The sequence below is a fragment of the Armigeres subalbatus genome, chromosome 3 (assembly GCF_024139115.2).
Source record: "Armigeres subalbatus isolate Guangzhou_Male chromosome 3, GZ_Asu_2, whole genome shotgun sequence".
NCBI lineage: Eukaryota > Metazoa > Arthropoda > Insecta > Diptera > Culicidae > Armigeres > Armigeres subalbatus.
Window position 1 is genome coordinate 289,734,895 of NC_085141.1, and position 25,574 is coordinate 289,760,468.

The 25,574-nt window shown below is 44.1% G+C and overlaps 1 protein-coding gene across 1 annotated transcript in view; it reads left to right on the forward strand.

Annotated features, from left to right (window-relative positions):
- Positions 1-24,224, forward strand: part of LOC134224794 (uncharacterized) — a 47,048-nt gene extending 22,824 nt beyond the window's left edge. Inside the window, exons 2-5 of the mRNA XM_062704375.1 lie at positions 5,632-5,939; positions 7,673-7,731; positions 9,448-9,571; positions 22,403-24,224. Coding sequence (XP_062560359.1) covers positions 5,632-5,939; positions 7,673-7,731; positions 9,448-9,571; positions 22,403-24,099 — 2,188 coding nt within the window. The 3' untranslated portion in view covers positions 24,100-24,224. The remainder of the gene's footprint in view (positions 1-5,631; positions 5,940-7,672; positions 7,732-9,447; positions 9,572-22,402) is intronic.
- The last annotated feature ends 1,350 nt before the right edge of the window (positions 24,225-25,574 follow it).

Below are 25,574 nucleotides of genomic sequence, written 5' to 3' on the forward strand. Positions count from 1 at the left end.
CATCCAGTTGTTTACCTTGCTGGTGCCACTATTTACGCGGCTACGCACACTACGTACATCTCCGTCGTCGCTCAGCTGCGTGTGGAGCAGATTATACTTCAGTTGAATGTGCTCCCTCTCCAAAGCAAGCTTTGCCGCAATCGCCTTTTCTCCGCGTTCCCGCTCCAAGCGTATCGTCATTTCTTGCAGGACCCGTTCTTGATTTTCTCTTTCCTCTCGCAACCTTTCCTGGAGTAGCTTCTCCTCTTCCAAACGTTGCATCTCGAGTTGAATCCTCGCTTCTCGTACACTGTTGGATGTTGATGCCACGGACGGCTCAGGCTGGTTGCATGCCACACACATATAGCTTCGATTTTCGTTCTCGATGCTATCGTTTACGCCGGCGCACATAAAATGAACCCAACGATCGCATACATCGCACTGGACCATCTTTCTATCAGCTTCATTCGGGAGACTGCATACCATACACCGATGCTGTACTGAGTCGGTAGATTGACTCGATCTGAGGTTAGATCTTCCTTTCGGCTCATCACTCGACATGGTTATGAAATATCCGTATAGATATTCTTAAAGTCCTTGTTACGGAGACACGGAGACGTTCGGACCTCTCGAAGGCAAACTCGTCCTTTTAGTTCAGAGTAAGCTTTAAGCTGAAATTATTTATTTTTACTTTTTGTTTAGGTTTTAATAGTTTTAGGTTACTCACAATATCTAGTCTTCTTCGTTCACAAATCCGTCCTCGTGTAACAAGTTTTTACGTTGAAATAAGTGTCCTTCAAACTATTTATTTAATGAGTGTTGAGTGTACAATTTTAATGTGTTTGCAATACTTACGATAGTAATTTATTAATAGAAACTAAGTAGAACTAACTTTTAATTTATTGAATTTCAACGTGTGTCGTGTGTCTAACAATTTGGAATCACAAATGACAACCAAAATTGTCCTAATTTACTGACATTTGCATGACGTCTTCGAAAAGTTACAGTTTCAGTTAACCAGTCTCAACCGTCCTTAATGTGCGTTACCCGGTGACGAGGGGTCCACAACTGTTGCGCACACTCGTAGTAGATCGGAAGGGATATCATGTTTTTTCTTCAAATCCTTATTAGAATGCTATCAGAAATCAAGAAAAGACAAAAATTACAAAAGCATGAGGATTACTACTGCTGGCCGTGTGCATCTTCACCGTAACTAGGGAGAGGATGGATCTTAGCAGGGGGCAACCGACTTGGCGACACCATCATAAATACCACGAAGTTGGATATTGAGGAAGGTATAAGTTGGGACATCCAGAGGCTAGCAATATGACCATGGTAAACCTTATTCAGTAACACACCGATTCTATCACAAACGCCCAAATGGCACTCGCCCGAATTCCATTCGCCCGAATGACAAACGCCCGAATGTAACAGTCGCCCGAAAAGACCATTCGCCTGAATGGACCACTCGCCCGAATGGACCACTCGCCCGAATGGACCACTCGCCCGAATAGGTCATATATTTATGTATACTATAAAAACATGTTATTTTTCCTAATCATATTGTAAGAAAAAATATGCCAATCACCTGGAATACATGAACGTACCAGTTTGTTCAGTTTTTCAATCTTTTCTGCTATTTTAGATGTCTTCTTAGCCTGCAGCGGTCGTAGGGTATCAGTGGTCGCATTTCATTATTCTAGTTGGAACTGTTTTGGAACGCTGTAAAACGGAGGACTTCCTCGTTTCAAAAGCGTATTCCACTTATTATGCCACCCTAACATGTTATTGGAAGTTCGAGGAATACTTTTTAGGGTATTTTCATAGACCGACCATAGTGAAGGGGAGGGTCTCTAGTGGTCTTTTTGTGCGTTGGTTGGCGACCATTCACATCCGCTACGTTAGGCATGAAGGACGTTACGCATTACGGACGTTAGGGATAATGAACGTTAGGCATAATGGTCGTTTGGCATAATTCTACCTTCTTTATGTCATGGGTTGTTCTTTGGGTCATTTATGTATAACGTCCATTATGCCTAATGTTCATTATCCCTAACGTCCGTAATGGGGTGTCCCACCCCATTCACATAATACTTGATTACAAAAAAAACGTTTTTTTGGGCAAGATATTCGAACCTCCTTGAATGCCTTTGTTATATCTTAACATGAAAAAAGTGCTAAGGTAACAAACTTTTTATAGGCAAGTTGAAGTCTGTAATCCTACCCGTATGCCGATTGTTATCCCAATCGCTGATGTTTTCTAAAAACAAACTTTTGGTTGAGGAGAAAGAAACTTGAAACCTGAATTTTTTGAAGACACGTTCCTCAGAATTTATCTCAGTCATCTTGAAATCCAATAGTATATACTCTGGATCTAACATATACTGATAAATTTCATTCCATCAATGTACAAAGGCTGTACCATACGTTCCCGTATTTTAGCATTATTACCAAGGGAACGAATTGACAGTTGTTACCGGCGGGTAACATTTGAACTTTTTTTTCCCTAATTCGAGCGTGAAGATTTTGTTAGATTTGTTTAATCTTCCAAACGGTGGGTTTAAATCTTGCGTTGGGTGGTCGAAACGCAAGCCAAAAAAATGAGCGCCTTGCCCAGTATGAAACGACATTGAAAGGCGGAAATATGGATCGCATGCTTTCTGTGGACAAATGAGTACCAAAAAAAGAGGCTAGAGGCAAAAAACGAAAGCAAGGGACTGGACAGTGAGTCTTCTGGCTTTGAGAGCACGAGAGGTGTTTATGGTGAAAAGTGGTAATTTGTAGCATTGTCCCAAGCCACGAGTTAGTGTATTTCTGACCCCGAATTTTCGGTCGGTCGCCTCGTCGCCTGGGTAGAACCGTGAGCTGCTTCCGAGTTCGGCTACATACCTGGGAGATCGCCAACCGTATTATCGTCCGGCATCTAGTCGGATTCCCGCCCTGTTGGCCCTATTGTCGCCTGGCCACCTGTCGGCCGATACCTCGTCCAGCCGTTGGTCTGTCACATCACCAACGCATCGCAGCCCGTCGGCCGTATTGTTGCCCGATTCTTCATCCGGCCATCCGACTGCCACATCGCCAACGCATCGCCGCCCGTCGGCTGTATTGTCCCCCGGCCACTTGCTGGCCAATTCATCGATCAGCCATCCGACAGCCACCTCACCGAGGCATTGCAGCCCGTCGGTTCTATAATCACCCGGCCGCCCCTTCGTCCGGCCGTCCTGCCACTGCGGAATCGTCAAGCCTCCGTCCGACCGCCTTACCGCATCGTGGCCCTTTTGCTATACCACCGTCCGGCAATCAAATTGCTTGACCATCGCTCGCAATATTCTTCCACCGGCCAACCACAACGCAGTTCGTCAACAAGGCGTTGGCGGCGTCACCGTCCAGCCACACCGATAGCTTTTCTACTCCGCAGCCGACGTACCGGCGTCTGCACCTAGCGGAATATTCGATCGGAAGCCTCCCCTGCTACCCAACCGCCGGCCCTCTAGTCGGCAGCTCCATCGCTCGATCACCCGACGGCTGCATTATTAACACCCACTCGTAAGTGTTTTTTTTTTGTAATAAAAACTTGTATTATCCAATTTCATGGTTAGGTACTTCACGCTTCCGAAAACCTTCCCACACCAGTGACCCTGAGACCCGGAACAAAGAGAGGCCTTTGAGTCCACCCTAGACGGCTGCCGTGGCTAGACCAGCAGCTAGGGGTTTAGGCCAGTTCCTTCTGGAACTGAGCGGTTCCGGGGCCACAAAATTTAGAGTCTTACACAGTGTTGACCTTCACCTATAGTTCCGTGAATTGTGAACACTTGAGCAAATTGTGGTGGAGCAGTTGAGAATGCTCCGTCAATTATCCAAATCTTAGCTTGTGCTTACAACACTGAATGATGTATTGAAGGAAATAGAAAGATCGTCCCATCATTACCATGGATAGTCGATCCCAAGAAAGGTTCTGCGTCCAATGTTGTTATATAGCATCTGTCGATATGCACATATACCGGCGTCACCGGCGTTACATTATACGACGTGGCTCGTTTTGCTTATCTTTAAAACGAATTTAGCTTGAACCTTAATACTTAGGGAAGAAATCAAGTCTTCAATACATTGAGAAAGAACAATGTATGAAGAAAAGAAGGGAGAATTTCTATTTGCGCCTCTTTTTTTGACGATTGGTTTGAATAAATACCCTTGCAACGTTATTTTGCTACAGCTCTATTTATTCCGTCAGGTTTTGATTCATTTCAGGATGTTTGTGGACAGGTGTAAGTGATCAGCATACATAAAACATATTTTAATATCTGATTCTCTCAACAATGCTGAGCGATTGAAACTGACTTTTTTTTCTTTGTGAATGGATTGCAAGACAGTGATGAGTGATGAGTAGATTTTATTTATAATCAATGTTAAATGGGGCTTTACGCTTCATGAAAGTTTTCCGCCGGATTTTGGTCCCTGTACCTTGGGGAAAAAGTCTGCGAGCCGAATCCCCGAGGTGTGGAGCTTCCTTAAAGGGTCAAGTCATTGATTGAATATTATGAAAAAGAAAGAACAAAACGTCGTTGATTTTCTTATTATTTCACATATTGTACGTGGCTTTCCCTATTGGACCGTTAGAAATAGTCGCTCTTTGAACAGTCGTTAAAATCGCCGTTTTCACCTTCACACCAGTTTTCATAGGAAAATCTTTCAAAACTGACAAGTCTGCCACGAGCTTTTTGCTGTTTCCCTTATACTTCTCTTTCTTTTCCGATGTTTTGACATCTGTTTTAATAGACAAGGAGCAAAAAACAAGGTAATCTATAAAACATTTATTGAGCTTGGCAAACCTTGCTGCAAAAGGGAACGTTTGAAATAGGCAAGTGAACAGACCTTCGAGTCCATTGGTCAAGTAAATCCACAATATAAACGAAACGAATATTTAGATACATGTGAGAGACGTGTACAACAAAATATGAGATAAGTATAGGAGATCAAATATAGGGGGAATGACGGCTTTGGCAGATTTTGTTCTATTATTGTCAGCGAGGTTTTCTATACATAATTATGCTGAAAATTTGGCCTAAACATTCTTTGCGTATCAAAGAATATTGTGGCCAAATTTCATAAAATTTGGTCGACAAAAACCCCCTGCCAATAATAGAACAAAACCTGCCAAAGCCGTCTTTCCCCCTATTTCTTTTTTTTAATTACAAAAAATCTTTTCATCAAGTAAGGTGAAGAGTTTATTCTGGCATATAGTCTATTCGGGCGAATGATCCATTCGGGAGAATGGTCTTATCGGGCGAATGGTCTTTTCTGGCGTTTGGTCTATTCGGGCGAATGGAATTGGGGCGTTTGTCATTCGGGCGAATGGAATTCGGGCGAGTGTCATTCGGGCGTTTAATAATGCTACCCTCATAGAATAGTCTTGGCTTGTACCACCTACGAATTCGTGCGAATTGCTCAATAGATCCATAAATTGCTTGGTTGTTTGCATAGCGATCAATCCCTATTTTGAAATCAAATGAATAAATTTCGAAATTAAATATGGAATTGGGATTACAATTCAACCTATTTTTTTTTTTTTTGAAATCCTATCTTATCAGTACAACTGTATGTTACAAGAAAAGCAAAATTTCTAATTTCCACTTGTCCAATGGCCATTCCCAGCCAGCTGAAAACCTCCCTGGACCTGAAGGAGACCACCCTGTGGGAATCGAAAGCGAAATCAATCGAGGATGCATCACCTTTCTCATCGCCATCGCCGGGCGGAGATCTGGCAGCCTACCGCCGTAAGCGTCGCCGCTGCTTCCTGGACAATCCAATCGATTTCTGCAACATCGACGAGTACAATCAGTGGCGCCTGGAGGACATCGCCCGCGCCGGTCGCCTGCTCAAGAAACCACCCCTCGAAGTATCGTTCGACGATGAGTTCGAAATGCGGAAAGTTTTCTCCATGATCTACGACGTGTTTCGGTGTAAGTGGAGTTGTGGGTTGTGGTGTACTAATATGAGTCGAGTTTTTGAAATTGAAACTTTTCAATCTATGAGTTTCATGCTTCGATTTTGATCAATTCCGTAGGCAATTGTGCAATGCCGTTCAAAATTATTCAACCTACATACCGGTATCTATGTGCCACCACCCAATCAATTCAATTGTCAACAAAATGTCTCATATCGTGATTGTAAGTAGGTTTGCCGCATAGTTATTGCCTATCTTTTATGATGGGTCGCACAATCAATCGATGATTTCCATGATTTATGATTCTATTCCTTCCGAAACGGCGCTGTATAGGGCACGGCAGGTATTTCCGTCCATCGTCGTAGGGGCTTAAACCAACGAAAGCAACGTCCACTATAGCAGAACGTTTCTAATGAGCTCACGGTTTGGTACGAATGAGTTTGCCAAAAAGTTGCTCTTTTATTGGTTTTCGAGACTATGACGAAAAGACGAAAATTCCTGCCTTAACCCTTCTCCATTGAGTACAATGGCAATGGCATCTAGCGGTGCACTTAATACGAGAAAGTTAATGGCTATTACTTGAAACTAAACAATTCTTCCGTTCAATTTATTTCAACGCGTAAAGTCAACCAGTCGTCGAATGTTAAATGCACCAACTCAACCGCTTCTTATAGTAATAACTAGATCTGGTTACATAAAAATGTAATTCTTCTTCTATTATTCTTTGTGGGCATTACATCCCCTATACGGGAACATTGCCGCCCGAAAACAGTTCTTAGGCTGGTCCAGAAATTAAAATCAATCATACTCAGCATACTTCTCTTTAGGTCACGTAAACGATGTTCCTTGTAATGAGTGTTTGAAAAGGACTATCATAGAATTGTGCACATAAGAGAAAGGCAAAAGCTTGACATCAACAAACTGGGGCCTCTCAGATGCCTATCAAATAAGTATTTTACATCACATCACTAATAGCCTGGCTAAAATAGAATCGCATTATTGCTTCCGTGTTGAAAATTACCTATACTTAGCTCCACTCTGTTACGAGTCCCCTCCCTAGATTTTCATTCAGTCAATCAAACAACCACGCGTTTATGCTCCAGTGAATCCAGTGAGTATGATGTATTTTTACTCATTCGGCTTTAATACATAGATCACCACTACATGTATCTGAATATAATTGGGGTGTTTCATCCTTCGGCACCTGTTGAATATCCTTCTGCCCTAACTACTGGCTTTTGCGAGCAGAAACCGCCAATAAAAAGGTGAATGAATTATAGTACGATAGAACTGAGAAACAAGGTTGCGGTTTCCAAGTTCAACCACAACCTGTCGATAGGGATCAAATCTTCCTTCCTTCTTTTCTCTTTTCGTGATGTTGTATTGGGTACACGTACAAATTATAATTTACTCCCCAAGTGAAAAGCCAACAAAAGGCGAAGAAAACTATGTTTGGGTGCCCACCAGAAAGGTATTTCGGTAACCGGGTCGGTAACTGAAGTGGAGTAGGTATACTGCAGCACACTACATCAGTCTTGGAAGGAAATTGGAAACGTGATTGTTTGGCGGATTCACGTGGCAAAGAGTAATTGATTGGGTGCATGCAATCATGTGGCGATGTAGTTGCATGGTTATGGGTTGTTATTAATAGATACCACGGATCATGGTGCACCATGCAATGAAAGAAAGGTTGACTGTATTTTTTTATTTTATACTCTTCATACTAATGTTCGGTTTTTGCAATTTCAGTCAAACTTGTCTTACAACAGGCTTTGAAAAATATTCATTTCTATGAGAACTATCCGCAGGTAAGTTTACTTAAAGGTTTCTTACGTAATAAAATCATTATACTCAGTCAACAAGTGTAACAGCAAACTGTTTTGCTTAAAATTTATTAAATCCCGTAGAAAATTGTATTCCGATTGACCTTCTGATAAGACAAATAATTTATCGAAATTGCTATCAGCTTCTTAAAGCAAATCCTAGCTTCATATATGAATCGGGTTTTTATTTTAATTAACTTTTTCTTTTCTGAGCTACAACATATTTTTTCACACTCATAACCCTAAATTTGATGTTAAAATCTATTTTCAAAGAAAAAGCTTATTTTAAAACTTTTTGGAAATTTGACTACTTAGCTCACACATCAACTAACAGTTGGGGCAAGCCAGAGTAAACGCGACGTACAATGCGACGCGACGCGAGAGTGCAATTTGACAGCCTGTTGTATTATTTTGTATTAAGTCTTTGTTTTTATAATAGATTCAAGTTATACAATAATCTCAATACCCATAAAAAACAATTAACGAGAAAAAACAAGTGAGAAGCAGAACAATAAAGTCAAAGTTGATTATAAATTAATAAAATATGCTTTACTCGATTACTTTTGTATATGTAGGGTAAGACGGTATAATATGCCCCCCCTAAGGCAACTCCTTGATAACTTTTTTCTTTTCAACGCAATTTATGCAAACTTTGTGTTATTTGGTAGTCCAGGAAGTCGCAAATGCATTGCCCGTGAGTAGTCATATAAAAATATTACAGAAAACACGTAATAAAGCTTTTTTGAAAAGTCGTGAAAAAATGAATTTTAAAAAGTGCCTGGGCAATACGCCCCACCTCAACCAAAGTCATTTAATAGCCCTTCATTAGTATTTTATCAATCCCATAATAAAAAGGCTACAAATCCTTATGCACTTGACATTAAAAAACCAACATAGGTCCATTAAAGCAGGTATGAATTACATTTCAATATTTTCCATACAATTTTGAAGCAACTGCTGCAGGCTCGCTGCGCTTGTGTCCAGTTGGTAAGGGCATATCGTCCTGCCTACACTGGGGCGTTTTGGCCAGTGAAACATGTTTTCGAAAATCGTTACATTTTTGAAGATGGAAGCAATTTTATATCATATTAACCACTGAGAAAAGTAATTTTGTTGCCCAACTGATTGTTCCAGTGCAAGTTTTGCGGACAGCATGCCAGAGTCGCTCCAGAATGTTCAGCAAACAAACATTAAAAGTTACATCAAAACTGTGACTTTTTGTATTTTGCAAATATTTTCATTGTGTAATACAAAAATATTCTCATATTCACATAGGATGATGGTTTTATAAATATTTATAGGTACCGACTGAATTTGACCCTTAGTTAGTTATAGTTTTCTAGAAATCCAAGGGGGGCGTTTTGGCCAGGTGGGGCGCATTATACCGTCTTACCCTACTTTATCCCCGTGTGACGTTCCATGATGATGGCTATCATATGATGAAAGAGTTTTTGCCACTTTCTTTGAAGTTTAGAGAGAAGTTTAAGTTGATTAGTACCTTGCCTATGATTTCATAGTAATAATATAATCTGAATAAGCAAGATGGCTAAGCGCATTTCCAACATCCAATGTTTGTTGGGAATGCACTTTCGCATGTATTTGAGATGATTTAAAGATTTGAAAATAATACAAAAATTATCGAACGGTATTCCACGTATTCCATACAACACCTTTTTTGCCTTTCTCGTATTTGTATTTCAGCTTGAGCATGAATCAACGCGTGTTTGGCTTCTTCTATACGATATGTACCTCAGAAAGTTTTCGAAGCGGGAACCCGAAATCGTTCGAGTTAAGAATATATTATTTGCGGATGCCGATTTACTGGGTAAGTTTCATCCAATAAGTGCAAAAAGGTTCTCATTCAAATTTTAAGGATTGTGTCAGAAAATATGTGTCAAAAATTTTGTTTTACAAATAATTGGAACTTGATTCGAATTTCAGACATTTTCCTCCTTTTCTTCAAGAAAGAGAAGACCATCTCATAATCGTCATCTTCTCATTCTCCTCATCTTGTCCTAACGAATAAACTGTCAGTTCTTTTCTTCTAAGCGCACAAAATAGATAGCTTTCGTATTGGTGAGTCAGTTTAAAAGACTGCCATAACGACAACCCGTGCCGAAGCCGTCAATGAACGGCGATGTGGATGCTATTTTCGTTGGTTGGTCATCTGTGGGAGAAAAGGTGCCACGATAACCTGTGAAGAACTGAAGCTTGCTTGTGGGACGCTTTGCCCCACAGTACCAGCCGCTGTCGAAACCATTACACTAGTCTTACAATCACCGACCATTACACCATTACACTAGTCTTACAATTGGCGAGACAGTATATGTTCTCGCTTGTAATGAACAACAGCTGTTACCGAAATTACTACACGATTGCATCCAAATCTACCGGCAACAGCCGGCACTGAGAAAAGGGGGACTCTACTTTGTCTTCTTGCTTGGAGCCAGCAGTGTAGAATACCGTTGACCTGCGGAATTTGGTGGAAAGTAGCTTTTGGACGACTGGACGAACTCTATCTGGTGGTGGTGGGTCGTCGACTCGGACACTGTTCGTGCGGTAGACTGAACTGCCAAAATAGTTCGAACGGTATAGTGCCCGCTTCAGCCATGACCGAGTTAATCGGGCTGGTTACGAATGCACCGGAAGCGTAGCGAACCATTGGATAACATGCGGGAGCGAGACTTTGAAGTGTTTCCGGTCCTCCTCGGCTAATTAATCCTATTCCAAAAGTTAGCTTTGTGATGACTAAAGCCGAGCCCACCTGCAGTATATATGTATGTAGAGTCGTGCGGTTGACACTCGGGGGTTTCGCTCCGATCATCTTCAGGATCCTTAGTCGCGACTCACAAGCTTTCTTGGCCATCTTACAGTGCGGTTTGAACGTAAGCGTTCGGTCGAAAGTGACACCTAGGATCCTCAGGCGGTCTTTGGGGTAGGGGATCGAACTATGGTGATGCTCTGCATCGGCTCACGGCGTGCCTTTGGACTACAATAGAAAATTTGCGAATGATATGGCGAATCCAACACTTTTCGCCAACTATCCACTGCCTTGATTGCTGCATGCAGTTTGTAGTGCAAATCTTCCCCTTCGTACTACGAGGAGGATGTCATCTGCATACGGATACTGTCATCAAAAATGTAGAAGATTTCGATTAACTAAACTCAATATGATTCAAGTTTACCGATTAAGAAAAGCTTCAAAACGGAAATCAAACCAGCTTGTCCCTGCAAGACCCTAAAGCCCTTGTGTATTTAGGTGCAGTTCACATTAGTTTGAGGCAGATGTTCTAGGTTCTCCAAATTATTCTGAAATTGAGATCATTTGCTCAACTACGCCTGGTTTCAATCCAAAATCAACCCAGCATGTCCGCACAAGTCCCTAGAGCACTTGCGTATTATGTGCAGTTAATTTTGTGGGGAATATAATGAACCTGAAAAATCATTTGATTTGTTTGGTTACATTGTTTTATAAAGCGATTTCATAATAAAAACCCAACTTAATTCACCGAGTGGTGATACTGCCTTTCTCGCATTTAGACACCATTTAGACAAGACACCAACCTTATATGGCGCTTATATAGTTCGATACCATTTTCTTAATAACTTTTAAACGCAATGCTCGATCGTTATCAAATTCAATAGTGATCAACAAGGGTTGGTCCCCTGTCGAATGCAACTTGTTGCAAGAAAATCGGTTAAGAATTAGTATAGGAAAAAGTGGCTAATTTTTTTCAGTTTTCGTGTGACATGACGAGCCGAGTCGATTGGTATATCTTCTTCTTCTTCTTTTTGGCATTACATCCCCACACTGGGACAGAGCCGCCTCGCAGCTTAGTGTTCATAAAGCATTTCCACAGTTATTAACTGCGAGGTTTCTAAGCCAAGTTACCATTTTGCATTCGTATATCATGAGGCTAGCACGATGATACTTTTATGCCCAAGGAAGTCGAGACAATTTCCAATCCGAAAATTTCCTAGACCGGCACCGGGAATCGAACCCAGCCACCCTCAGCATGGTCTTGCTTTGTAGCCGCGCGTCTTACCGATTGGTATATAACATATTGCAATATAATTATTTTTCAAACATTAAATATAAACACTTAATAACACATTCAACCAATTAAAATAACTGACAATCTCTCTGTGCCCCGAGAGAAACGTCCAATGTGTTACCCATTGCGAGCTATGACGAGGTTTCCTAATAAGATTTTGGTTCATCAGTCAAATCCCGCAAAAGTGTTTTCATTGCGTTTTGCATTTTGTCTACGTCTACAACAGCCAAGTAGTTGTATACAAAGCTCTATTTGGTGTAGGATTCAGATCCTATTTGGCACCTCGATAGAATGTGTGCCATTTGGCATCAGCAATATAAAGTCTGTGTCTGGGAATTCCTCTATTTATAATTTTAATTGCCTATCTTCAGGCCCAAACACAGAACATTCAGAAACGGTACGAACACAATTTCATTCAAACATTTGTCACTTACAGGTAAGATAAAATAAACCGTAACAGTCTCCGACATTTCTATAAAAAGTTCGATGTTGGAGTGAAATGATAGCCTTTCGGTACAACTTTGTTGTACGAGAAAGGCAAAAATAATAAAATAAACTAAAACATTTACAATAGGGGAGGAGAAGACCCCCAACTGTCATCAAGAGAAAAAGTGGACTCATTGAAATTTCACACAGTGTGGTATAGGAAATGAAGTATGTTTTTGTTATAAAACAAAAATTAAAGATGTTTTTAAAAAAAAATCTTGGATTAAGGAATTACAATTTTGAAAGCACACAAAATAGACATGATATCTTGATTTTTATATTTTTTTTTTCGAATAAGCAGTTAACATAGCAGTTAACAGTGGACATAGTTGGAAGAGTACCACGATGGCCGTCAATATGGCACCGGACCCTCTACGGGTCAACCCCACACCTCCCGCACTCCTCTCCCACCAACATTCGAATTCATCGAACAGCTTCGAACAAAAGTTTAATATTCAAATTACTAACCTGTTCACAGCATATTTATTCACTTCCCGTGATAATGAACATGTTTATCCAAAGAGTCCTATTTATTTCGGCTCGAATAATATTCTAAATCAGCAGTTTCGTGTCAATTTATTAGCCGTTCGCGATTTGGTGGGTTTATCACTGCACTTCACTTTTTCTCAAAGGGCACTGAAAAAATCAAGTTTTTTATCACTTCTCCGCACATGAGCAGCCCGAAATGTTGATGGAATGCAAATTAAACATCACTTTTCGAAATCAGTCACTTGTTCAAACCGAAAACCTCATATAAACTGCTATTTTTGCCCGAAAAAAACGATTAAAAACTGACCGCGGAGTGAATGTCAACAACGGCACCGGCAGCAGCAAACTAATAACTAGGGTGGTTCAAAAAATAATTTTGCTCCGCCACGCTCAGTCGAATATGATTTATTATTTGGGTGTCATCCGATGGTTTGGGCTGGTTTGAGTAGAAGCTTACCGTGCACAGGTCGTTTCAGGTTTGTATGACAGTTGATATGGCGAGCTTGAATTTAACATTATTCTGATTCTGGTACTCCGTCATTGGGCGATGGCGAGGGGGGAGACCATATGGATGAAATATTCAAGAGCTTTAACTCCATAGACAATGCATTTTGAATGGTCGTTCCAATAGTTGGGAGTCGATTTTAATCGAGGTTGCGAATCTCAGAAGGCATCAGTGAAACGTGCAATTCAACAAAATATGTACCCAGAATTTGTCTATGATATCTATCGCACCAGGGGCAGATACTTCTAGTCTAGTCTAGTCTACACTATCGCACCAGGGGCAGATGCTTCAAACAAAAAGTGTGACATGGGGGTGAGTGGGGTATAAAATGCTATTTTTGCGTTACTAAATCAATGGATCTTTCCTGCGACGCGGTTTTCGTTCAGTGAAGTCTCTGGAATGTTGCTTTCAACTATGCGGGTTCTCTTTTCGCCAGCGTTTGGAGGGGAGGCACTTTAGCCAGCGTAATAAAAGGAAAAGGTTCAGTTTCCCATACTATTTTTCATATAAACTTGAACCGGCTTGCGCTCAACCAGTTTTTGTTCAAATCGGTTTTTGGAGGACACTCGGAGCATGGGACGGAATCGTGTGAGCGTGGTGGTGCTGGGTCGTTTTTGAAACACCCTACTAAAAGTTTTTGTTTTTATTAATATGACACCAATACTACAACAGTATATGAAATTTGTTATTACACCAATACTTTCAATGTTTTGTTTTGGTACTCAACCCACCTTCACCTTAAGATTGTTAAATTTCTAACCCCACAAACTAAAAATTGTTTGACTAATTTTTTTATAATTTTCTAGAGGCATTTAATCGCCATGTTCTTTATCACACTCACACCATGTCAAATTTCCATGATTCTACTTTTTCTCGAAACATTTCCAGGTGGCAGCACTGATGAAGGAACCGCCCCCATTGTCAATAATAAACAATGATAGCAAATTTGAAATCCAATCATAGTAGGCATGTGATATGACGGCATACTACGAAGCTCTACGAAGCAAATGAAAAAAAATTGAAATTCAATCTCAGTAGGCTTGCATGGGATGCTAATTTTTTCAGACTTTTTCAAACAAATGAAGATCATTCAGTGTACGATTATTGATGCGTAAAGACGCTTTCTAATTTTCACTAGCTATCTTTCTGCTCAAGATTGTACCGAGCTAAAATTTGATTGGCTACGACACACATTAGTATGATGCAGATGTTCTTGGTTCTTCAAACTGCTGTGGATTTGGGATCAATCGGTCTACAAGGTCAACTACGCCTGGTTTCAAACCGAAATAAACCCACAATTTAAACACAAGTCCCAAGAGCCCTTGCGTCTTATGTGAAGTCCAAATAAGTTTGATGCAAATGTCCAAGGTTCAATAAACTGTTCTTCAAATTTCAGATCTTTTGATCTAGCAGGTCAACTACGCCTCTGGTTTCTAACCCTTGCGTATCATGTGCAGTTCAAATTAGTTTGATGTAAATGTTCTAGGTTCTCCAAATTATTCTAGAGTAAAGATCATTTGGTCTAGCAGGTCAACTACGCCTTCAAACCAAAATCAACCCAACATGTCCACACAAGTCCCTGGAGTCGTTGCATATTATGCAGAGCCCAATAAGTTTGATGCAGATATTCTGGGTTCTCCAAATTGTTCTGGAATTCAGATTATTTTGTCTGCAAGATCAACTACGCCTGGTTTCAAACCGAAATTAACCCACCATGTCCACGCAAGTCCTTAGAGGTTCTCCAAATTGTTCGGGAATTCAGATAATTTTGTCTACACGGTCTACTACGCCTGGTTTCAAACCAAAATCAACCCAGCATGTCCACACAAGTCCTTACAGCTCTTGCGTATTATGTGCAGTCTAAATTAGTTTTATGCTATAGGTTTTTCAAAATGTTCTGATTTCAAGATCATTTGGTCTACAAGGAATGTGTATGGACATTATTTATTATTATTTAATCAGACTAAGGCCGAAGTGGCCTGTGCGGTATATAAGAGTCTTCTCCATTCGGCTCGGTCCATGGCTACACGTCGCCAACCACGCAGTCTACGGAGGGTCCGCAAGTCATCTTCCACCTGATCGATCCACCTTGCCCGCTGCGCACCTCGCCTTCTTGTGCCCGTCGGATCGTTGTCGAGAACCATTTCACCGGGTTACTGTCCGACATTCTGGCTACGTGCCCGGCCCATCGCAGTCGTCCGATTTTCGCGGTGTGAACGATGGATGGTTCTCCCAACAGCTGATGCAATTCGTGGTTCATTCGCCTCCTCCACGCACCGTCCGCCATCTGCACCCCACCATAGATGGTACGCAGCACTTTCCTTTCGAAAACTCCAAGTGCGCGTTGGTCCTCCACGAGCATCGTCCAGGTCTCGTGTCCGTAGAGGACTACCGGTCTAATTAGCGTTTTGTAGATTGTCAGTTTGGTACGGCGGCGAACTCTATTCGATCGGAGCGTCTTGCGGAGTCAAAGTACGTACGATTTCCAGCCACTATGCGTCTCGAATTTCTCTGCTGGTGTCATTTTCGGCAGTCACCAGTGAGCCCAAGTACACAAATTCTTCTACCACCTCGATTTCGTCACCACCGATGCAAACTCGCGGTGGGTGGCTCACATTGTCTTCTCTTGAACCTCTTCCTATCATGTACTTCGTCTTCGACGTGTTGATGACTAGTCCGATCCGCTTAGCTTCCCTCTTCAGTCTGATGTAGGCTTCCTCCATCTTCTCAAAGTTACGTGCCATAATATCTATGTCGTCAGCGAAACCAAATAGCTGGACGGACTTATTGAAAATTGTACCACTCGTGTTAATACCTGCTCTTCGTATTACCCCTTCCAAAGCGATGTTGAATAGCAGACACGAAAGACCATCACCTTGCCGTAACCCTCTGCGGGTTTCGAAGGGACTCGAGAATGCCCCTGAAACTCGAACTACGCACATGCCCCGATCCATCGTCACCTTGATCAACCGTGTCAGTTTATCCGGAAATCCGTGATCGTGCATTAGCTGCCATAGCTGGTCCCGATCGATTGTATCATATGCGGCTTTGATGATGAATAGATGATATGCAGGCACGTTGTATTCGCGGCATTTCTGCAGTACTTGGCGAATGGCGAACACCTGGTACATGGTGGAGCGTTCTCCCATAAATCCCGCCTGGTACTGCCCCACGAACTCCCTTGCAATTGGTGCTAGTCGACGGCATAAAATTTGGGAGAGTACCTTGTAGGCGGCGTTCAGCAATGTGATTGCTCAGTAGTTGCTACAATCCAGCTTATCGCCCTTTTTGTAGATGGGACACACGACACCTTCCATCCACTCCTGCGGCAAAACTTCCTCCTCCCAAATCTTGGTAATGACCCAGTGCAGCGCTCTAGCCAGTGCCTCACCACCGTGTTTAAATAAGCTCTCCTGGTAGTTGGTCAACCCCAGGGGCTTTGTTGTTCTTCAGCCGGCCAATCTCCTCCTGGATTTCCTGGAGATCCGGAGCCGGTAGAATTATGTCCTGCGCGCGTTCTCCCAGGTCCATCACCATACCGCCATCTTCGTCTGCCACATCGCCATTCAGGTGTTCTTCGTAGTGCTGCCGCCACCTTTGGATCACCTCACGCTCGTTCGTAAGAAGGTTCCCGTTTATGTCCTTACACATATCAGGCTGTGGCACGTGGCCCTTACGTGAACGGTTTAACTTCTCATAGAACTTTCGTGTGTTATTAGCGCGGTACAGTTGCTCCGTTTCTTCACGGTCTCGATCTTCCTGCTGGCGCTTTTTCCTCCGGAAAATCGAGTTTTGTCTGTTCCGCGCCCGTTTATATCGTGCTTCGTTCGCCCTCGTGCGATGTTGCAGCAAACTCGCCCATGCTGCATTCTTCTCTTCCACTAAATGCTCACATTCGTTGTTTCTCTGATCCGGGGCACCGTGCCAAGTGCAGCGGTTGCGGTGCTACCAATGGCGGATCGAATATCTCTCCAGCCATCTTCAAGAGACGCTGCGCCTAGCTGCTCTTCCGTTGGAAGTGCCACTTCCAGCTGCTGCGCGTATTCTTGGGCTAGTCTACCATCTTGTAGCCGCCCAATGTTAAGCCGCGGCGTCCGACTTCGACGCGTGTTGTACACCGTCGAGAGTTTTGAGCGCAGGCATACTGCAACGAGGTATTGGTCGGATTCAATATTCGCACTGCGGTAAGTGCGGACGTTCGTGATGTCGGAGAAGAATTTACCGTCGATTAGAACGTGGTCGATTTGGTTTTCCGTTTCTTGGTTAGGTGATCTCCATGTGGCCTTGTGGATAGTTTTGCGGGGAAAGAAGGTGCTTCGGACTACCATTCCGCGGGAGGCTGCGAAGTTTATGCATCGTTGGCCGTTGTCATTCGATACGGTGTGCAGACTATCCGGTCCGATGACCGGTCTATACATTTCCTCCCTTCCTACCTGTGCGTTCATGTCACCGATGACGATTTTAACGTCTCGCAGTGGGCATCCATCGTATGTCTGCTCCAGCTGTGCGTAGAACGCTTCTTTCTCGCCGTCGGGTCTCCCTTCGTGTGGGCAGTGCACGTTGGTGATGCTATAGTTGAAGAAACGGCCTTTAATCCTCAGCTTGCACATCCTTGCGTTGATTGGCTGCCACCCAATCACGCGTTGGCGCATCTTACCCAGCACTATGAAGCCGGTTCCCAGCTCGTTGGTGGTGCCACAGCTTTGGTAGAAGGTAGCCGCTCGATGCCCGCTTTTCCACACTTTCTGTCCTGTCCAGCAAATCTCCTGCAGCGCCACGACGTCGAAGTTGCGGGGATGTAATTCATCGTAGATCATCCTGTCGCAACCTGCGAAACCTAGCGACTTGCAATTCCATGTTCCAAGCTTCCAATCGTGATCCTGTATTCGTCGCCTAGGTCTTTGCCGATTATATCGAGTCGCATTATCTCTTATATTGTTCGTAATGATTGGTTTTCTAGGCGGCTTATTGGGCCAGCGCAAACCTCCTGTCTCGTCGGAGGGCCGTCGTGTCAGGGCTGTTTAGCGTCCCACCTAACACCAGGACTTGGGCTTGTGCGCTTTGAGCGGCACACGGTCGCTTTGGTGGGGCCTACTTGCGGATACATGCAGCTTTTATAGAGGTTTAACAGGGCCCACTGTCAAACCCCACCACATCCTAGGTAAGCCCCACAACTCGCAGATGGCCTGGGGAGGGATCGTCAAGCCCTTGGACATAGTCCCTGCTGCCCCCCGATGTGTATGGACATGCTGGGTTGAATTCAGTTTGATACTAGTAGTAGTAGACCTTGTAGACCAATTGAGCTGAATTCCAATTTGGAGAACCTAGAACATCTGCACGGCACGGCACGGCAAATGCTGGGTAAAGCGTACAATTGGTACTTCGCGTACCTGAAGGAATAAAATAGACCCCATCTCGCGGTCCTTAGCCCCAGCAACTCCTATCCCTACCTCTTCGTGGTGCTGGCCGGGATACGAGCAACCTTAGAGAGGATCGAGTAACCAACCCCGGTGAGAACTATGGTCGTATGCTGACAGGGCACCTCTCCGGAGGTGCAAATCTTATTGAGCGTCTGTTCTCCATGTCAGGATCGGCTCACAACAGCGTCTGTTCTCCATGTTAGGGACGGCTGATCATCGTCCGAGTGCCAGCGAGGGACTCTAAGTGAAACTGTGCACCATGGTCCACCGGAAATAAGGAGGAATGGTCCTCCGGAAATTTAGGGGGTTTGGTGTCAGGCCCTGCAAGCCAGCCTTTAAAAATCATAAGCAACGAACAATCAACAAGAGAGTACGGACCGGAACCATCGGCGAAGACCACTGCGACGAAAAGGGACTAGCGATTGGAAACTCGGTTCGTGGAACTGCAAATCTCTCAACTTCATCGGGAGCACACGCATACTCGCCGATGTGCTCAAAGACCGTGGATTCGGCATCGTGGCGCTGCAGGAGATTTGTTGGAAGGGATCAGTGGTGCGAACGTTTAGAGGAATCATACCATCTACCAGAGCTGCGGCAACACACACGAGCTGGGAACAGCTTTCATAGTGATGGGCGATATGCAAAGGCGCGTGATCGGGTGGTGGCCGATCAATGAAAGAATGTGCAGGTTGAGGATCAAAGGCCGGTTCTTCAACTTCCAGCATAATCAACGTCCATAGCCCACACTCCGGAAGCACTGATGATGATAAGGACGCATTCTACGCGCAGCTGGAACGTGAGTACGACAGCTGCCCAAGCCACGACGTCAAAATCATCATAGGAGATTTGAACGCTCAGGTTGGCCAAGAGGAGGAGTTTAGACCGACTATTGGAAAGTTCAGCGCTCACCGGCTGACGAACGAAAACGGCCTACGACTAATTGATTTCGCCGCCTCCAAGAATATGGCCATTCGCAGTACCTACTTCCAACACAGCCTCCCGTATCGGTACACCTGGAGATCACCACTGCAGACAGAATCACAAATCGACCACGTTCTGATTGATGGACGGCACTTCTCCGACATTATCGACGTCAGGACATATCGTGGCGCTAACATCGACTCTGACCACTATCTGGTGATGGTTAAACTGCGCCCAAAACTATCCGTCATCAACAATGTTCGGTACCGACGACCGCCGCGGTACGACCTAGAGCGACTGAAGCAACCTGATGTCGCCACTGCATACGCGCAGCATCTCGAGACAGCGTTGCCGGAAGAGGGTGAGCTCGATGGGGCCCCTCTTGAGGACTGCTGGAATACAGTCAAAGCAGCCATTAACGACGCAGCGGAGAACAACGTCGGGTATATGGGTCGAAGTCGACGGAACGATTGGTTCGACGAAGAGTGCAGACAGATTCTGGAGGAGAAGGACGCAGCGCGGGCGGTCGCGCTGCAGCAAGGTACCCGGCAGAACGTGGAACGTTATAGACGGAAACGGAGCCAGCAGACCCGCCTTTTTCAGGAGAAGAAACGCCGCCTGGAAGAAGCGGAGTGCGAGGAGATGGAACAGCTGGGCCGTTCTCAAGATACACGCAAGTTCAATCAGAAGCTCAACGCATCCCGCAAAGGCTTCGTGCCGCGAGCCGAAATATGCCGGGATAAGGATGGGAGCATCTTGACGGACGAACGTGTGGTGATCGAAAGGTGGAAGTAGCACTACGAGGAACATTTCAATGGCAGTCAGTGGAAGTCAAGGCAGCGGAGGATATGACTCCATCAGTTCAGCGGACGATGGAAGCCAACCAGCCCCCACCTTGAGGGAAGTTAAGGATGCCATTCAACAGCTAAAGACCAATAAAGCAGCTGGTAAGGATGGTATCGGAGCTAAGCTCATCAAGATGGGCCCGGAAAAGCTGGCCACTTGCCTGCACAAACTGAGAGTCAGAATCTGGGAAACCGAACAGCTACCGGAGGAGTGGAAGGAAGGTGTTATATGTCTCATCTACAAGAAAGGCGACAAACTGGAGTGCGAGAACTTTCGAGCGATCACCATCCTTAATGCCGCCTACAAAGTGATATCCCAGATCATCTTCCGTCGTCTGTCACCATTAGTGAAAGAGTTCGTGGGAAGTTATCAAGCCGGCTTCGTTGACGGGCGCTCGACAACGGACCAGATCTTTACTGTAAGGCAAATCCTTCAAAAATGCCGTGAATACCAGGTCCCAACGCACCATCTGTTCGTTGATTTCAAGGCGGCATACGACAGTATAAACCGCGTAGAGCTATGGAAAATTATGGATGAGAACAGCTTCCCTGGGAAGCTTACCAGACTGATCAAAGCAACGGTGGATGGTGTGCAAAACTGTGTGAAGATTTCGGGCGAACACTCCAGTTCGTTCGAATCGCACCGGGGACTAAGACAAGGTGATGGACTTTCGTGCCTGTTTTTCAACATTGCGCTAGAAGGTGTCATGCGGAGAGCCGGGTGTAACGGCCGGGTACGATTTTCAACAAATCCAGTCAATTCATTTATTTCGCGGATGACATGGACATTGTCGGCCGAACATTTGCAAAGGTGGCAGAACTGTACACCCGCCTGAAACGTGAAGCAACAAAAGTTGGACTGGTGGTGAATGCGTCAAAGACAAAGTACATGCTTGTGGGCGGAACCGAGCGCGACAGGGCCCGCCTGGGAAGCAGTGTTACGATAGACGGGGATAACTTCGAGGTGGTCAAGGAATTCGTCTACCTCGGATCCTTGCTAACGGCTGACAACAACGTTAGTCGTGAAATACGAAGGCGCATCATCTGTGGAAGTCGGGCCTACTACGGGCTCCAGAAGAAACTGCGGTCGAAAAAGATTCGCCACCGCACCAAATGTGTCATGTACAAGACGCTTACAAGACCGGTTGTCCTCTACAGACATGAAACATGGACAATGCTCGAGGAGGACTTGCAAGCACTCGGAGTATTCGAGAGACGGGTGCTTAGGACCATCTTTGGCGGTGTGCAAGAAGACGGTGTGTGGCGGCGAAGAATGAACCATGAGCTCGCTCAACTCTACGGCGAACCCAGTATCCAGAAGGTAGCTAAAGCCGGAAGGGTACGATGGGCAGGACATGTTGCAAGAATGCCGGACAGCAACCCTGCAAAGATGGTGTTCGCTTCCGATCCGGCAGGTACGAGACGGCGTGGAGCGCAGCGAGCGAGATGGAGCAGATCAGGTGCAAAACGACTTGGCGAGCGTGGGGCGTATCCGAGGATGGAGAGATGCGGCCTCGAACCGTGCATTGTGGCGTCAAATTGTTGATTCAGTGTTATCTGTTTTTAGATGTTAACTAAATAAATGAATGAGAACATCTGCACCAAACTAATTTTAATCAATAGTTTGAATGGAATTATAAAATGGCTGGAGAATTTCCGAGTCGATTGATATGAAAATCTCGGAAATCCACCGAAATGAGAGCTACTAGCATTTGGAATCTCGCCTAATTTCGTGGCGGTTTCAAATTTGGAAATTTTCATTTTAAACCCTGTATCCTGACATCTTTGTGACGATTCTCCACACAGTGCCCATATACAACAGTCTGAAACTCTTGGTTTAACCGACCCTCTGGGGATTGAAATTATAAGAGCTCTGATGCCTAAGAAATTAAATGCAGAACATCTTCACTAACATTACTATTATCTCTTTTACAGAAATAGAGTACTGTTTGGAGAGCAACAGCGTTAAAATTGCCGCTGCCCTTACACGCATTCGTATCCAGAATAGCGCATACAGCTTGATCACGCTTCTTCCACCGCATCTTCAGGACGACAAGGTCGCCGTCGTTGTGTCCAATCCGATCATCACAGGATGGATCAACACTTTCCGTCTGAAAACCAAACGGCAAGCAAATGAACGAATGAGATCAATAGGTTTTGAACTGATCGAGGAACCAACCATATCGCATTCAAGTATGTTGAACCTCTACAATCCTAAAGACAGAATCTACATCCCACTCTCGGTGGGTAAGTACAAATGGGACAAACTATGTCCACAGGTTATTTCCCTTTACCCAGAAAACCGAACTGAATTCATCCGAACGGAGGTTTTCGCACAACACGAGATCGTAATACAGGATCGATCATTCATGATTGGTCCAACGATTTTCACAAATTTGCTAGAGTTTTATGAACTATACGGAGATGTGGTTCAAACGCACATTTCCTCTCCTAGATCTACTGCTTTCCTGGCATCGCTATTAATCAACTGCAAACGATGTAGAAACTTCATCGCATTCGGCTGTGGCAGTAAACTGAGCAGCTACCGTGCCTATATGAATGCGCTCGGAGTCACTAATGTGAGGCTGTATGCCGAGAACTTCGTGGACGTTCCACATGGAGCCAACATGATCGACAAGGTGGTAGGCATCTTCGTGAACCCCCCAAGCTCATACTCGGCCGTCAGCGACCCGATTGATCTCATTTGCAGTCGCGGTGGTGATCTGTCTATGCTGGAAGTATTATCCGAATCGGAAATGACCGACGAAAGTAGAAAGCGAGTGGCCACGCTTCTTGAGCAACAACGTGAATCGCTGAAGCATGCCATGGCTAGACCCCAGGTGCAGTTCATTCTGTACCAAACACATTCGATCGTGCCTACCGAAAATGAAATCATGGTTGAGAAAGTAATTGAATACATCAATCAAAGGGCGTACGATGTGCATTTCCAAGCCGCAAAAGAGAAGGAACAGGCTGCTTTGGCAGAAGCTGCCGGGAATCTGATTGTGAACCGTCTTATGATGGGTCGTCAAGATACAAGCAAGAAATCAGAGGAAACCGTAGCAGCTTCCGGTGAGAATGATTCCGAGTTAGACGGAGAGTCACGAAAACCATCCGAAGAAGAAATCGAAGTTCCCCTGAGCGATCAGTTTGAAACGGCAGAACTTCCAGACTTTTGTCCGAACCGTGATGCTTGTCTAGATTTTGAAGAGGATGGTGTCTACTTGTCGTTGATTAAACGAAAAGAGGTCATCCAGCTAAATTCAAAGTATTTGATCAAAATTGCTGAGGTTCGGGGAATATTCGGCGACAACAGTGAGAAGGAAGCGCGGACTAATGTCAAGATAACGAAGCGATCAGAAAAGAAATCCGAAGAACAGGAGGCAATCGAGATAGGAAATCGCAAACGACGGCTCAAGCGACGTGGGAGTAACATGGATTCATTGATCAGTAGGTTGAACACTCCGACTCAAGCATCGTTGAAGCGAAATCATCACCATCGAATGTCCTCCGTGGAGCATAAATTTATGTTTTCGATCCATACCAAGAATGGTGCCCAAAATATGCTGGGACTCGAAGCGAATACAATCTCTCTGTCCTTAGTGATGAACGGGTGTCGCTACATTCAGTAGATGATACATCACGAGCGAGGATTTGGTGGCGAGAAACAATTGAACACGTTAGAAACAAGATTCGACAGAAGAAGCTCGGCAAAGAGGTGGATATTCCTGCATTACAGCTTAAGAGGCATATTGGACACGGCAGACTTGGAGGCTGAATTTACTAAACGATTCCGGAGCGTATTGTAATCGTGTTCCGTACCCTTTACCCGTTCGAGTTCTGGAGTTTAGACAATACAACTCTGAGAATAGGTAGATTATATGAAATATAATGCTCAATCGAAACTCATAAAAAATCATTGCAATTCAGTCTTCTTTATCGTACAGCACCGAACTGTAGTTCTGTTATCAAGGCGGCCAGATTAGATCGACAGAATCCATTTCCGGTAGTTATGGACGAAGGTTCGAGTCCGATCTATCGTGTTGAAGGCGCAATCGATTTATTCGATTGCTTGATTTGTGGTTATTGAGAGTAATCATTATATGCTATCAGCAAGTAGACAATCAAATCAGATTAAAAATACATTTTAGTAGTTTGAAATGTGTTAGGAGGATATTTCAAATCTTTTAGAACAAAAAGAAATCCAAATGAGCGGGATGAATTCGTTTCACTGACCGAGCCAGAACAGGATGCTAATTTTTGACGTTCTGACAAGTGGTGACCATTAAATAATGACTGGCGCCGTCAGCGATCCGTTTTGAGATTTGTCCTTGCGATTGCGTAGGAAACAGTAGTCTGATCATTTGAATTAGGAGAAGAACGAGCCATGATAAATTATCGGATTTTCAAAAAAATAAATACTGGAAGGTATATAGTAAAATTATTTTAATCTGAACAAACGGAATATCAATTCGGAACTCTTACAAACTAAATATCTGACGCTGAGCATTTTTCCATTGTTTAAAATGGTCATATGGAAAGGTACATTAAGGTATTTACCAAAATTCGAGCTCTTCTTAATACTCCTGGCTCGGGCCATTATCACTGTCATTGTGGTGCGCACCGACTTTTTATTTGGGTGCCCTTGGTAACAACAACGGTTAATGTGGGCGACCCCTCCTGGAAATGCTCACATCCTTAAGCAGCTGGCTGAGCTCTTCATCGTTCCGTACGCCACTAGATGTGACGCGGAAGAATGCTGAAACCGAAAGCCGTTAGGGATACTAAAATCCTGCTTTTATGGTCCTATTCAACTTACCGCATCGTTTGTTATCTCGCAGCCTTTCCAGCCAGCTCAGCACCTCGGATCAGATATTCCAGTGTGGCCGCCAAATAAATACCGGCACCCGCCCAACACGATCAGCGTATTTGCCATGCTTCAGAGCAGTCGTAATTCGACCCACCGGAAACGTTAAACCAGCACGGTCGATTTAGTTATCTTTTCTTACTGGAAGTATTGTGTTTTGGGACATTTTTCACTTTTCTTGACTGAATTACCTCAAAATGTAAAACAATATTCAGCTGCACAATGATCGGATCGCAATGG